The sequence below is a fragment of the Pogona vitticeps genome, chromosome 2, assembly GCF_051106095.1.
Source record: "Pogona vitticeps strain Pit_001003342236 chromosome 2, PviZW2.1, whole genome shotgun sequence".
Taxonomy (NCBI): Eukaryota; Metazoa; Chordata; class Lepidosauria; order Squamata; family Agamidae; genus Pogona; species Pogona vitticeps.
In genome coordinates, this window is record NC_135784.1 from 148458524 (window position 1) to 148474467 (window position 15944).

General features: G+C 43.3%; 1 protein-coding gene across 5 annotated transcripts in view; it reads left to right on the forward strand.

The window, feature by feature from the left end:
• WIPI1 (WD repeat domain, phosphoinositide interacting 1) overlaps positions 1-15944 on the forward strand; it is a 78046-nt gene that overhangs the window by 30508 nt on the left and 31594 nt on the right. For all 5 annotated transcript variants that reach the window (XM_072990799.2, XM_072990798.2, XM_072990796.2 and 2 more), the window contains one exon: positions 4462-4631. In XM_072990799.2, coding sequence (XP_072846900.1) covers positions 4545-4631 — 87 coding nt within the window. In that variant the 5' untranslated portion in view covers positions 4462-4544. The remainder of the gene's footprint in view (positions 1-4461; positions 4632-15944) is intronic.

Here is a 15944-nt window from a genome sequence, read left to right on the forward strand (position 1 = left end):
GACATTGACTTTTTGCAATCGCTATAGCGATTCGCAAAACAGTGATTCCTAGGGGAATTTCGCTGAACAATGTTTGGTCCCTGCTTCACAAACTGATTTTCGCTAGATGACGATTTTGACAGCTTCCTCCGCGCTCGCAAAACAGGTGTTTTCAGGACCTAAGCTTCGCAAGACAGCGATTTAAACAGCTGATCAGCAGTTTGCAAAGCGGCTTTCCTGTGACCGATCTTTGCTAGACAACGACGATTCTTCCCCATTGGAACGCATTAAACAGGTTTCAATGCATTCTAATGGGGAAATGCTTTTTGCTAGACAATGATTTTGCTAAACAGTGATTTCAGTGGAACGGATTATCATTGTCTAGCGAGGCACCACTGTAATCCTGTTGTGCTTCCAGATCTACTATATGCTGACCTTCTGCTAATGGCTTTGGCTTTGTATGCCACAGAATTCTTTTCTTTTTGAAGAACTCATAGTCTTGTGACAAATACAGAGAAGATTTTTTTCAGTACTGAACTTTTAGAAATGTATTCTCGAAGGCTGAGTACTCTCGATAGTTGAGTATTCATAGTTGAGTATTCTCAACTATCCCACAAACTGCACCAGAGCACAGAGTTCTGACTGCTGTCCTCTGAAGATGCTGGCCACAGAGACTGGTGAAACGTTAGGAAGAAAAACCTTCAGAACACAGCCAAACAGCCTGAAAAACCTACAACAACCATCTTTTAGAAATGACTGAACCAGAATTACAGTTTCTGGCAGAAAGAAGGAATCAATACACAATGGGTTTTCTGTTTCCATGACATGCTTCACATATTGCAGTGATAGTCAATAACATTTCATTTTGAAGACTTCTTAACACAGACTTCAAAGAAGTTGCATGATTCTCCTGTTTTCATGCAGTGTAGCAACCAAATATATACCTTTATGTGGTTTTAATATACCTAATGTGATTTAAACCTGTGTTGACTATGCCCTTAGGTAATACAGTGGTGCCTTGCTTAACGGGCGCTCCGTTTAGCAACAAAACTGCATAGCAATGAAGATTTTGCGATCGCAAAAGCGATTGCATTGTAATGTTTTAAATGTTTTTTTTTCACTTTGCGATGATCGGGTCCCTGTTTCGCTTACCGATCATCGCAAAGCGACGATTTTAAAACAGCTGATCGACGGTTCCAAAATGGCCGTCGGGTAAAAAAAATGGCCGCCCGCTGTGTTTAGGGACGGGTTCCTCGCTTAAGAGGCAGCAAAAATGGCCGTCGTATGGAGGATCTTTGCTTTAAGTTGAGTTTTAGGCCCATAGGAACATTAAACAGGTTTTAATGCGTTTCTATGGGCTTTTTAAAATCGCATAGCGACGAAATCGCTTAGCAGCGATTTTTGCTGCATGGATTAACATCGCTATGCGAGGCACCACTGTATGTTGCAACTTTATTTGTTTGTTTGTTTGTTTGTTTGTTTGTTTATACCCTGCCCATCTAGACCAGTCTATTCTGAACTAAATTGCAATTATTTAGTCCAGAATAGCCTGAGCTGCCAATTTGTGGTGTCCCATAGTTCATCCATTCTACTTTGCCTTCTACACCATTGTTGAAATTCTACTTGCCCTTCCCTTTGCTGTACTTAACACTTCTTTGTCCTTTTCAGCCATTATTCCTTTTTCCTATAAAAGGATATGTATTTCTAGTATTTGAAAGATTGTAGCCTAGTTTTATGTATATACACTCAAATATGTCAGTGTGGGTCACCACGCGGTTCATGGTGGCACTGCGGATTAAACCACAGACACCTCTGTGCTGCAGGGTCAGAAGACCAGCAGTTGTAAGATTAAATCCACATGAAGGAGTGAGCTCCCGTCACTTGTCACAGCTCCTGCCAACCTAGCAGTTGAAAAGCATGCAAATGCGAGTAGATAAATGGGTACCACTATGGTAGGAAGATAACAGTGTTCTGTATCTAAGTCACACTAGCCATGTGACATTTAAACTGTCTACGGACAAACGCTGGCTCTATGGCTTGGAGACGGGGATGAGCACCACGCCCTAGAGTCTGACATGACTGGACTAAATGTCAAGGGACACCTTTAGCTTTACCTATGTCAGTGTGGTATACTGTGAATGAAATATGTGTATATACTGCATGCAGAGACTTGTATTGTTAGCATTTGTAATGGCTGTGTTTGGATGCATTGATAATGTGCTCTAGGAACAAGCCTCTGGTGCAACCATTTTGAGGATAATGGACATTTATTCTGCTTTTGATTTACAATAGTTTAGTTAGTATATCATTTAAGCATTAAACTGTGCTTAACTATACAGTGGTGCCCCGCACCACGACAATAATTCGTTCCCCTGAAATCGCTGTTAAGCGAAAACATTGTCCAGCGAAAACAGTTTCCCCATTGGAATGCATTGAAACCCGGTTTAATGCGTTCCAATGGGGAAATTACCTTGTTGTCCAGCAAAGATTGCCCATAGGGAATCCATTTTCCGAGCGCCGATCAGCTGTTAAAATTGCTGCCCTGTGAAGCATGGGTCTGGAAAACACAAGACAGCCATTTTGCGGAGCCAGAAAAATTGTCGTCTTGCGAACAAACGGTTCATGAACCACGGACCTCATCGTCGTCAAATGAAAATCCCCGTAGGAAACATTGTTTTGCGATTGCTATAGCAATTGCAAAAAAGTCATCGTCCAGCAGATTCATCGTTTAATGGGGTCGTCGTCATGCGGGGCACCACTGTAGTTAGTTGAAACAAGCAAGTTTATTAAACAGTGCATTAAAGTTAGTTTGTTTCTAGTAACCATAGTTGAAATAAACCAGTTTTTCAAAGCTCAGACAACATGGCAAGCTGTACTTAATGTAAAATCTGGGTGAATGCTGCATTAGAAGAGGAGGAGTTGAAGAACACATGAATCCAAAGCTTTCCTCAGTTTGTTTTCATTATGTCATACTGTTGCTTAGTTTTGCATCTGAATCAAACTGTTGAGATTTCAGTGGAGGCCAAGTAAGAGAGATCTGAAATAGTTTAAAATATTAACCCTAGTTGTGAAATGCAGCTTCAAGTTGTATTCTGGGACCTGTTAAAAGTGCTGTGGTCCATACATGACTTAGGCAGATATTGTAGTTTAGTTATTTGGCTTCAGAGCTGGAGGTTGAGAGTTTGATTCCCCACTGTGTATCCTTGACAGGGGCTGGACTCGATCCATAGGGTCCGTTCCAGCTTTGCAGTTCTAAGATGATGATGATGATGATTCCCACTTAAGCATTGAGGGTGCAGTTAATTTTTAGCAACTTTCAAAGGAGACTTAAATGGCCTCCTTAAGAAAACTACTCTTCGTTGTTGCTGAGGGCATATTGTCTGACTTCCAGCAGAAGTAGCCAGTAGGAGCTATCTGCAGAGGCCAGTCTTGCAGATGATGGTAATTTTGAAGCTGAAACTAAACCTGAAAAGGATAGAACAGACAGACATGTGGCTGGAAAGAAAAATACATTTTTTTTATCAGTGGACCTCTCTTTTGTGCTGTCCCTTCATAGGAAACTCCTGTTTCAAATACTTTAAACTTTTTATTAATTGATCCAGACAACAGACTTCATCACTTCAGAAAAGCCAAGGCAATTACAGCTGGGTCATTGGCCAGGACCCCATTGTTCCAAGTCTGAATGTACAAGGGATTTATTTGCATATTAAAAGCCCCTCATGCTGCTCCCTAGCCTACAACTCCTGAGTTAGCAGATGGACACAAAAACAGTTTTGAAATCCAATCCCTCTGCTGGGGGGTTGTAAAAAGCCATTTTGGACTCATGTAAATGAGACACGTTGGGAGCAGCTGTTAGAGACGATAGCTTAGGTGCAAGCAAATGCTGGGATCGGGGCCAAAGAGAAGAATTTATCATTGAGTGCCTGCTGTGTAAACTGACCTGGACATTTCCTCTTTTCTCTAGCTCTGGCTTAAGCCTTCTGACAGGAAGACCAGGTCATCCCTTCCAACAGAGGCTGTCAAACAGAAAAGTGATAGATGGTGCACATTCTGTCCCTTCCTTCTGGAAACCCATTTGGTTTCCTTTCATTCCACAGAAGCCTCTGTCACCCTGCCTCATTTTATCAGCTAACAGTATGTACTGGAACTTCCCTCCCTCCCCCTTTTTTTTGGGAGGGGGGAGCTGTGTTTTCCCTGACTAAGAAGAACAAAAGCACCTTTAGAACTTGATATGCACCCTGTCCCCCTAAAGTAGCATATATATAAAAGCATTCATTCTCATACAGATTGCAAAACACTGAATCATCAATTATATTGCATTTTTCCAAAATATTAGCTTCACATCATAGAATTTGATGTTCTATATATATATATATAAGCATTCATTCTGATACAGATGATACAGATGGCAAAACATTCTGATACAGATGGCAAGACACCATGAATATATATCCATTCTTTCTCTTTTATTTTCCACTCCAGATGAAATCCCAGATGTTTACATTGTAGAGCGCCTCTTCTCTAGCAGCCTGGTAGTGGTGGTGAGTCGCACAAAGCCACGGCAAATGAATGTTTACCATTTCAAGAAAGGGACAGAAATCTGTAACTACAGTTATTCTAGCAATATCCTCTCCATTCGGCTCAATCGGCAGGTAAGGGATCTCAGCCTTTGTTCACTCCTAAGTTGTTCACATGTGTGATCAGAATGCTGTTGCTCACTGTTACATACAGCACTGATGTTACCTGTCTGTCATGGGTTTGGAGGGAAAGTTCCATCCTATGGGGAGTGGAAGGCGGGACATCAGGAGGAGGGGCAGTACTGTATATATATATGTGAAGCCTGTGTGGAGAAGTTTAGTAGAAGGAGAAGCTGGGAAGAAGAAGCTGGTGTGGGAGTCTGTGTGTCAGACAGGGTACTACTGTGTGTCAGTCAGTACCAACCTGATCGGTTCAGGTGTCTGTATGGGTAGCCAGAACTGATAGGTTCAGGGTCTGTGCTTTATTTAAAGGTGTTCTGTGTGAACCAAAGTGGTGTATGTATGACTGAGACTAAGCCACGTTACTGTATCTTATTCACTTGATCATTTTATTTTCCCTGTGTGTTATTTAAATAAACCTTATTCCTTTATTTGTTAAAAATCCATTCCTGGTCTGTGTGACTCCTTACAGGGAATGGTTGGTGGCAGCTTAGTGAAAGTGTGGCATATCCCAGTAGGTCTGGGTTTGTCACATTGATTGGTGTCCAGCGTGTGGGATACGACTGGTCCAGTTGTCCAGTGGTCCAGCAAAGCCTTGGCAAGTGTGCCCAGAGCAAGGGGGGTCTAGTCAGGGACAATCTGAGAGCGCGTAGGTAATCTTCTAGGCTTACCTCACGGGGAGGTAGGCTAGTGGAAGAACGTGTAACCTCAGATTGGTGGGACTAGATTAGGGAGCTCTGAGGCAACCTGTTTTGGCGGGAAAAAGCTGAGGCAAAGCTGAGTGAAATAGCAGTGATCTAGCTTGTCTGCTGAGAGGCCTAGCAGAGGGGGGTGGACTCTGGCTGGCAACAGTTGCAAGTTAGTGCTGAAAGAACAGCAGCAATCTATAGAAGGCTGGTTCTGAGGCAAAAGAAAAAAAAAAGTGGTCGCTTTATTTTGAGGCTTGACTTTTGAAAGCAGCCTGTTCTGGGGGGGGATTATGCCCTTGACTCGAAGCCAAATGGCGGAAATGGGTGAAGTGAAAGACCCACAGGTGGACCAAGGTTCTGAGGATGAATTTGGCTCAGTGCAGGATGAGAGCACGGGAGAACAGAACCCAGAACTCAGGAAAATGCTCATAGCCCAACAACATGAACTGAGGATGAGGCAATTGGAAAAAGAAGAAAGAATAGAGGAAAGAGAGAAACAGAGACAATTTGAAATGGAATTGGAGAGAGAGAAAATTGCTCTGGAAAAGGAAAGGATGGCGTTTGAGTTAAGAAAATTGGAAATGATGAATCAGAACAATAATAACAATAGAGATTCTGAGGGGGGCCAATTGTCTAAAACTGACCTGAAGAAATTCCCTGTGTACCACAAGGGAGATTGCCCTGAGGTGTTCTTTTCCCTCGTGGAAAGAGCGTTTGTGGACTTCTCAGTAAGGGAAACTGAGAAGATGACCATTATGCGATCTTTAATCAGTGGCAGCCTGGCAGAAGTCTATGCAGAGATGCCAGAGGAACTGCTAAAAGATTTCGCAGAGTTTAAAAAACTGGTGTTTGCCAGACATGGGATAAATGCGGAACAGCTGAGGCAGAGATTCAGGTCACTCACAAAGAAACCAGAGCAGACTTTTACCCAAGTGGGGGCCCAACTGGTGAGGCTGCTAGAGAAATGGCTGTCGCAGGAGGGGACAGAGACCTTCCAGCAGCTCAAAGACCTGATAGCGCTGGAACAGTTTTATTCAGTCCTGCATGGGGAACTGAAGTTCCAGGTGAGGGAAAGGAAACCTAGATCTGTGGCAGAAGCTGCCGAGATCGCAGATTTTATTTCCCAAATAAGAAAGCCCTTAGGTGAGGGGAAATCTGTAGGTAAACCTAAAGAAACCTACAGCAAGTACTCTCAGGGACCAGGAAGAAACCAGCAAGTGGGAGGGGCCCATGGTGAAGGGAAGCCCTCAGACATGAAACCAAGACCTCAGATTTTGGAGGGAAAACCAAAAACAGATGAGAAAGACTCCAAATACAGCAGAAAATGTTATTTCTGTCAAGGAAAGGGCCATCTAATCTCAGAGTGTGAGAAATTAAAGCAGCTAAAAGGAAATGTGCCTCATGAGTTGAGTGGAACCAAGCCAAAAGCTGTGTTCTTTGTCCAGAAAGAGCAAAGCTCCTTGTCACTGAGGGAGCCTGTTGCCATGGCTACTCAATCTGGAACAGTTACATCTGCTGATCAGGCTGAGGAAAATGGTCCTCTTGTGGAGGTCAAGCGCTGCTTACTAGTGAGAACAGATTCACAGTTGTTTGAAACCGCAGGGGTGGACGTAGGAATACTTGACCATCAGTATAGGGGGCTAAGGGATACTTGTTCCCAGGTGACCCTGTGCCATCCAGACATTATTCCTAGGAAGTATATAATCCCAAATGAGAGCATGAAGGTGGCAGGGATTGAGGGACAGGTGATCTCGCTGCCAGTAGCTGAGGTACCTGTGAACTTTCAAGGCTGGAGGGGAGTTTGGCGGCTAGCGATTTCATCGACTCTGCCAGCAGCCGTGCTCGTGGGAAATGACCTGGCTGAACATGTGAAACGGGTGCTAGTGATTACACGCTCACAAGCTACCACGGGGACAGTTCAGGGGGGTACTGGAGACCCAGAGACGGAAGCAGAGGGGAGTTCCGAAGCTGTGGTGGAAACCTTGACCACGGACAGCAGATTTGGCCAAGAGCAAAAGGCAGACGCCACTCTCCAAAAGTGTTTTGAACAGGTGACAGACGCCCAGCTAACACCTGAAACCCCAGTGAGATTTCGAGAGAAAAAGGGAATTTTATATAGATAGACCCTGAGGAATACCTCAAAAGGGGGAGATGGGATCAGAAGTCAGCTAGTGGTACCTGAAAAGTATCGCCCCATGATCTTACAAAGGGGGCACTCTGACATGTTTGCTGCGCACTTAGGGGTGAACAAAACCCAGCAGAGAATCACACAGAATTTTTACTGGCCTGAAATAGGGAAGCAGATCAAGGAGTTCTGTAAACAATGTGATGTGTGTCAGAGGCAGGGGAATAACCGTGACAGGACCAAAGCAAAGTTGTGCCCTTTGCCTGTGATTGACACTCCGTTCAAATGTATAGGGGTGGATATTGTGGGACCTTTGCCCAAGGCCACAAAGAGGGGGAACCGGTTCATTGTCACCATTGTGGACCATGCCACGAGGTACCCTGAAGCCATTCCCTTGACTAACATTGAAACTAACACAGTGGCAGATGCCTTGGTGGGGTATATGTCCAGGATGGGATTTGCCTCAGAAATAATCACAGATTTGGGCGCATCGTTTACATCGAAGCTCATGAAACGGTTATGGCAAATCTGTGGAATTAAACACAAGGAAACCACTGCCTACCACCCTGAAAGTAATGGGTTAACGGAGAAGTTCAATGGGACTTTGATGCGCATGATTAGGGCTTACTTGGCAGAGAATCCAAACAATTGGGACAAGAAGCTGCAGTCCCTTTTGTTTGCTTATCGATCAGTGCCACAAGCCAGTACCGGGTTCAGTCCGTTTGAACTTTTGTTTGGGAGAAGGGTGAAAGGGCCCCTTGATTTGATCAAACAAAATTGGGAGCAGATCACCCAGGATGACCCACAAGACGTTGTGACATATATAGACTCTTTAAGGAATGACCTAAAGAGAAACCTAGAGCTAGCAGCAGAGACCCTGCAAGCTCAAAATGTCAGAAAGAAAGCCAGGGAGAGGTGCTTTGACCCAGGGGAGGAAGTGCTTTGGCCTAGGCCCTGCAAAGAGAACAAACTGCAGCTGGGTAGCCCAGAAATAAAATACTTGGGTCACATAGTAGGGGAAGGAGTGATAAAACCCCTAGAGGCCAAGATAGAAGCCGTTCGTGATTGGCCCAGACCCAACACCAAGAAAAAAGTCAAATCATTTCTTGGGTTGGTGGGCTACTACAGGAAGTTCATCCCGAGGTTTAGCGAGATAGCGACTCCGCTGACCGATCTGACGAGGAAGAAGACTGATGACCGCATCCCGTGGACCAGCGACTGTGAGGAGGCGTTCCAGAGGTTGAAGGAGGCCCTCATCAACTATCCAGTGCTGCGTGCTCCAGACTTCGACCGGGAGTTCATCATCTACACCGATGCGTCTAACAGCGGGGTAGGAGCAGTTCTTTGCCAGGAGGATGAAAATGGTGACCAGCATCCAGTGTCCTACCTGAGTAGGAAACTCCAGAAAGGTGAGAGACATTTGGCAACCGTGGAAAAGGAGTGCCTGGCCATAGTCTACGCGATCCAGAAGGCCAAGCCTTACATCTGGGGAAGACATTTTATTCTGTGCACTGACCATTCACCACTGCAATGGTTAAAGACAATGAAAACCCACAATAGCAAACTTATGAGGTGGGCTTTAAACCTGCAAGACTATGACTTTGAAGTGAAGGTGGTCAGAGGGTCAGTGAACTGTGTTGCTGACGCCTTGTCAAGAAGACCTGAAGAATGAAGACGGCGAAAGAAACATGGACTATGTATATATTTTGGTGACCAAAGGTTAAATGTATCTGTTTATTAAACATGCCTGGTTTGTATGAATAAAGGTAACTTGATGTATTGTAAATGGTAAATGTTTAAATGCCTAATTGATATGTTTATCCTAGAGTAAGTATGGTATTGTATGTTAATGTATAACTGTTTTGTATGTTTTGGATCCAGGTTGTTTTTTGGAGAAAAGCACTTTAGCTTTCCCCCTACAAAACAACTTATAAAGAGGGGAGGTGTTACATACAGCACTGATGTTACCTGTCTGTCATGGGTTTGGAGGGAAAGTTCCATCCTATGGGGAGTGGAAGGCGGGACATCAGGAGGAGGGGCTGTACTGTATATATATATGTGAAGCCTGTGTGGAGAAGTTTAGTAGAAGGAGAAGCTGGGAAGAAGAAGCTGGTGTGGGAGTCTGTGTGTCAGACAGGGTACTACTGTGTGTCAGTCAGTACCAACCTGATCGGTTCAGGTGTCTGTATGGGTAGCCAGAACTGATAGGTTCAGGGTCTGTGCTTTATTTAAAGGTGTTCTGTGTGAACCAAAGTGGTGTATGTATGACTGAGACTAAGCCACGTTACTGTATCTTATTCACTTGATCATTTTATTTTCCCTGTGTGTTATTTAAATAAACCTTATTCCTTTATTTGTTAAAAATCCATTCCTGGTCTGTGTGACTCCTTACAGGGAATGGTTGGTGGCAGCTTAGTGAAAGTGTGGCATATCCCAGTAGGTCTGGGTTTGTCACACTCACATCAATTGGATTTCAGTCTTGCTTCATCTTTTTCAAAAGGACTAAGCCTTTGATAATGCAAAAAGCTATCCAGCTTTGTCAGTGGGGGTTATACGGTACAACAAAATGCAATTACTATTACTGATGCTGCTGCTGCTGCTGCTGCTACTACTACTAATAATAATAATTAATAATAATAATGATAATGATAATGATAATAATGACAACAACAACAACAATAATGCAAAAATTTATTATGTTATTGCTACCTAGATAGCTCAGGGTTTAGGTCTTTAGCTGCAGAGCCAGAGACTGGGAGTTCTATTCCTCCCTGTGCTTACTGGAATGAGAGCCAGCCTGTGTGGCCTTGGGCAAGCTGCACAGTCCCAGGGCATTCTCAGAAGGGAATGGTAAACTACTTCTGAGTATTCTCTACCTGGAAAACCCTGAAAGGGGTCTCCATAAGTCAGAAGTGGTTTCACTTTATGCAGCAGCAGCAGCAATAATAATAATAGTAATAATATTTAGACTATGATGATACGATAACACACCAGACATAGTAGTAATAGAATGAAGAAATGTCTGGATCATTGACATTGCAATTCCGGGGCATGGCAGAGTTGAAAATAAAGAATTGGAAAAACTAACAAAGTACAGAGACCTGGCAATCGAAACATCTCGCATCTGGAAGAAACAAACTTGAGTTGTCCCTATAGTCATTGGGGATTTGTGAACAATATCAAGAAACTTAACACAGTACTATAAGTAATTGAAGATCTCAGAAATCACACCATCAGAACTACCAAAAAAAAGAGCAATATTATGTGCATCATACATAGTGCGCAGATATTTAACGGATAATTTCGGTTAAATATCTGTTATATAATACCAGTCAATGTTTTTATAATTTTGACTGTAGCTTTGTCTATACAACATGGCAGGATCCAAATACTAGATGGAATTGAATTAAAAATGGCAATATTATAAAATCACTATCAAGTGATGAAAATTATAAATATCTTAGAATACTAGACGCAGATAACATTGTGCACACAAAAGTTAAAGAACTGACAGAAAGGGAATAGATCAAAAGACTGTGGAAAATCTTAAAATCATAATTAAATACAGTGGTGCCTCGCTTGACGACGTTAATCTGTTGCAGCGAAATCGCTGTAGAGCAAAATCATTGTCAAGCGGGGGAAAAAACCCCACTGAAACGCATTGAAAACCGTTCATTGCGTTCTAATGGGCTAAATACCTAATCGTCCAGCGAAGATCCTCCATAGGGCGGCCATTTTCCGGTGCCTGTCTTGCGAAAAATCTGTCCTAAAAACAGCGGGGAGCCATTTTGCACAGCGGGCGGCCATTTTGAGAGCCGCTGATCAGCTGTTTTTAAACCACTGTTAAACCGATAATTGTAAAGCGATTTTCTCCCATTAAAACATTGCTATAGTGATCGCAAAAACCTCATCGTCAAGCGGATTCGTCATGTAACGAGGTAATCGTTAAGCGAGGCACCACTGTACAGTAGTAGAAATATGATCAAAGCCATAAACACAAGGGCAGTTCTAGTAATTAGATACCCACCTGCAATAATAAATTGGACTCAAAACAAATGAGAAGAATTGTATTGGAAAATATGGAAACTAATGAACATGCATCATGCACTATATCAAAAAAGTGATGTGGACAATTATATTTACCATGAAAAATCAGAAGCTGTGGATTACTGCAAATACAGAGATAGAGGAGGAAAAGGGAAACCTAAATTATAATATCAATTACAAGCAGAGAAAAATTTACATAGTGAAAATTCAGAATATTTTGAAAACAGGAGAAAAGCTCAATATAAGAAACAACCATTTGAAAATAAATTGAACAGCTGGAAAAATAAACCACTACATGGACAATACTTGGAAAATATTGACGGAAACCATGATAAAAATTCAACATGGGCATGGCTAAAACTGTGGACCCTTAAGAAAGAAACCGAAGGCTTGATTTTTGCTACACCGGAACAAGTCTTCCAAACCAATATGATGAAAGCAAAGATCCAAGGAATTAATGCTAACAGCAAATGCCAACTCTGCCAAGAAAAAGATGAAACTGTGTCACACTTCATATGTGACTGTCCAAAGATTGCACAAAGAGATTACAGATTTAGACATGGTAGAGTGGCAAAATTAGTGCACTGGTCATTTTGCAAAAAATATTAACTTGCCAGTCTCCAAAAACCTGTGGGAACATCAGGTAGAGAGGGTATTAGAAAATGAGGAAGTCAAGATCTTATGGGATTTCCAGATCCAAACTGATAGACCTTGAACACAACACACCAGACATAGTAGTAATAGAATGAAAAAATGTCTATATCATTGACATTGCAGTTCCAGGGGATGCCAGAGTTGAAAATACAGAATTGGAAAAACTAACAAGATACAGAGATCTGGCAATGAAAACATCTTGCTTGTTGATGTACAGTGGTCCCTGTAGTCACCGGGGCTTTGGGAACAATATCAAGAAATTTCACGCAGTATTATAAGCAGTTGCAGATCTCAGAACTAACACAGTCAGAGCTACAAAAAACAGCAGTATTAGGAACAGCATACATACTGCACTGATATTTAACAGATACTTAGGTTTTTGGTTAAAACTTGTATCTGTTAGATATCAGTCAATTTTTTTATAAGTTTGATTGATTGTGTCTGGTATTGTTGAATAATAATAATGATTCTTTGAATGCATAAGTATGCAGGGAGTTGCTGCTTTTTTGGTGGCGATTTGCGATTGAAGCCTCACCCAAACCCACTAATTAACAACCAAGATTAGACATTATGGTGGCATGTGTGGTGTTGTCACGATCCCAACCCAAAATTTGCTTGCAGCCCAGGGTTATATTTTTGAATTATTGTGTTGATCTGAATCCACTATTTCCATTGTATAAATGTACCTGTGTATGCATATTGGGGACTTCCATTTTTTCCAAAAAAGTTCAGAAGTGTCACAGCAGTTTTTTTTATTGTTTAGTCATTAAGTCTTCTTCTCTTGCCTTCACACTTTCCCAACATCAGGGTCTTTTCCAGTGATTCTTCTCTTCTCATGAGATGACCAAAGTATTTGAGCCTCAGCTTCAGGATCTATAATTCCAGTGAGCACTCAAGGTTGATTTCCTTCAGAATGGATAGGTTTGTTCTCCTTGCAGTCCAGGGGACTCTCAAGAGCCTCCTCCAGCACCACAATTCAAAGGCATCAATTATTCGGCGGTCAGCTTTCTTTATGGTCCAGCTCTCACTTCCATACATCATTACTGGAAAAACTGTAGCTTTGACTATGCGGACCTTTGTCAGCAAGGTGATGTCTCTGCTTTTTAAGATGCTATCTAGGTTTGTCATCACTTTCCTGCCAAGAAGCCTTTTAATTTTGTGGATCTGAGAGGCGCTCTGACAGGTAGCAAGGTCTTAAACCATAAAGGGCTTTATCAGTTAGCATCAATACCTTGAATTTGGCCCGGAAGCATACTGGCAACCAGTGCAGGCAAGACAGGAGAGCAAAATATGGTCACATTTAAACATCAGTGACCAAATTGGCTGCTGCATTTTGCACTTTCTACAGTTTCCGAACCACTGTCAAGGGTAGCCCCATGTAGCATTACAGTAGTCAGTCCTCAAAATTACCAACAGATGAACCAGTGTTATTGGGGATCTGTTGAAAAGGAGACGGAGGTGTGCAATCTGCCTTAGATGGAGAAAGCCAGGATATGTTTCTCCATCAAGAGGGCCGGGTCCAGAAGCACACCCAAATTTTGCACCTGATCCTTTGGGGTGTGTGTGGCCCCATCAAGGTCAGGTAACAGGCCCTCTAACCAATCAGGATGCCTTCCCAACAACAGGATCTCTGTCCTGTACAGCTTCCCCTGCTGAAGAGGAAAAGGAGATAGAGTTGTGTATCATCAGCATACTGATGACAGCGAACTCCAAATCTCCAAATGACCTCTCCCAGTGGCTTCATGTAGATGTTAAAGAGCAAGGGGGAGATGATCGACCCCTGTGAAACACCACATTGTAGTGTCCATGGGGACGAAACAGCTTCCCCAAGCTGAACTCTCTGCCATCGGCCATTGAGGAAGGAACGGAGCCAGCATAGAACTAGATCTCCGATCCCCAATCTTGATAACTGTTCCAGGAGGATACTGTGGTTGACAGTATCAAAGGCAGCTGAGAAGTCTAGGAGGACCAGCAGGGTCACACTCCCCTGGTCAGCCTCCTGTAATAAGTCATCTAGCAGAGCGACCAGAAGCCTCTCAGTCCCATGACGTGGCCTGAAGCCCAATTGGAATGGATCCAGACTATCAGTATCTTCCAAGTATGGTCAACCACCAACCTCTCAGTCAGTTTCCTAGTGAACGGTATGTTAGCAACCAGACGATAGTTGTTTAAATCATCAGTTGACAAATTAACTTTTTTCAGAATGGGTCGGATCATTGTCTCCTTCAAAACGGGGCAAATATCCCTCCTGTAAGGAGGGGTTCACAATCTGAGTGGCTCATTCAACCATCACTGCCCTGGCCAATGTTAAGAGCCAGGAGGGCCTGGGTCTAATTGGGAGGTGGTGGCCGTAGAGTGCACAAGTGCCTTGTCCACATCATCAGGCAACACAGGCTGAAACTGATCCAATAAAACTGGACAAGATGGTGTTGGACATATCAACATGACATATTGTGCTAATAGAGTCAAGGTCCCTACGGATCACCTCAATCTTAGTGCGGAACTGGGCTGCAAACTGCTCACAAGTAGTGACATCTGGCTGAGACCCCAGATGTCATCCGGCTCCAGTGAGGTTGCAGAACACTAAAGAGTTGCGCCTGATGGTTAGCTGCCTCACTGATATGTCTGATGTTATAAGCCTTCTTAGCGGCCTGTGTGGCATTACAGTATTTGCCAGATATCTTTTTTACTGCAGCCCAATTAGCATCAATGGGATCTTTTCTCCAAATGTTCTCGAGCCTTCTCCTAACTTGTTTCATGGCTCACAACTCCTCTGAAAACCAGGCAGAGGGGCGAGCCCTGACACATAGAAGGCATTTCGGTGCAATGGAGTCAGCTGCCCCGGTTGCAGCTGTGTACTGTTCTGCAATCTGGGTTTCAACACCCATGCCAACCAGCTCATCCGGAAACCCACAAAAGGCATCTTGGAAACCAGTTGGACTCAATAGCCTCCATGGGCGGACCCTTCTAATTGGCCTTTTCTCCCTGCAAAGGGGTGTTGCCATTGCCAGACCACATTTCAGCAGGTGGTGATTTGACCATTACAGGACACATGAAGAACACCTGGTCACCCTCAAACCATACTGTTCCTGACCAGCCAAAAATACAAGGTCAAGTGTATGACCCCCCATGTGTATGGGACCACTCACTTGTTGGGACAGCCCCGTAGATGTCATAGATTCCATGAAGTAGAGGGCCAAAACCAGTAGACAATGCCTTAGCCGCCCCGAGTAGGCGTTGTCTAGAGGGGCGGGGTAAAAATCGAATAAATAAATAAAATTTGCATGAATTTCAAGTTCCCCAGGAGCACCAGTGCCTCAGAGACAAAGTCTGTCCACCTTGGTAGGGACAGCGCTGCGTCGTGGGGAGAGCAGTACACCAATACTGCCCCTAATTTGTCCCCATGGTCCATAGCCAGATGGGGCACTCAAGACCAGGGCAGGCCAGGGCAGAAAGTCTGCTAACCTTGATGGAAGTTTTGAATACAATGACAACGTCCCCATCCTGGTAACAGTAGACTTGACAAGATAACATATTTATTACTTGAGGAACTAGTTTTCATAGAAAATTGTGAAAGCTAAGTGAGTTAGAAAATGCAAGGTTTTGAGCTGTCAGAAAATATGGCCAAGGGATACTTTTTCTATTTCGTATAGGAGATTTTTTTCCCAGGAAATTTTAAAAATCAGAGTATAATAAAGCATGAGAGGGTGGAAAGTGTCAGTGATGTGTTATTTGGAAGACTTCACTGAAATG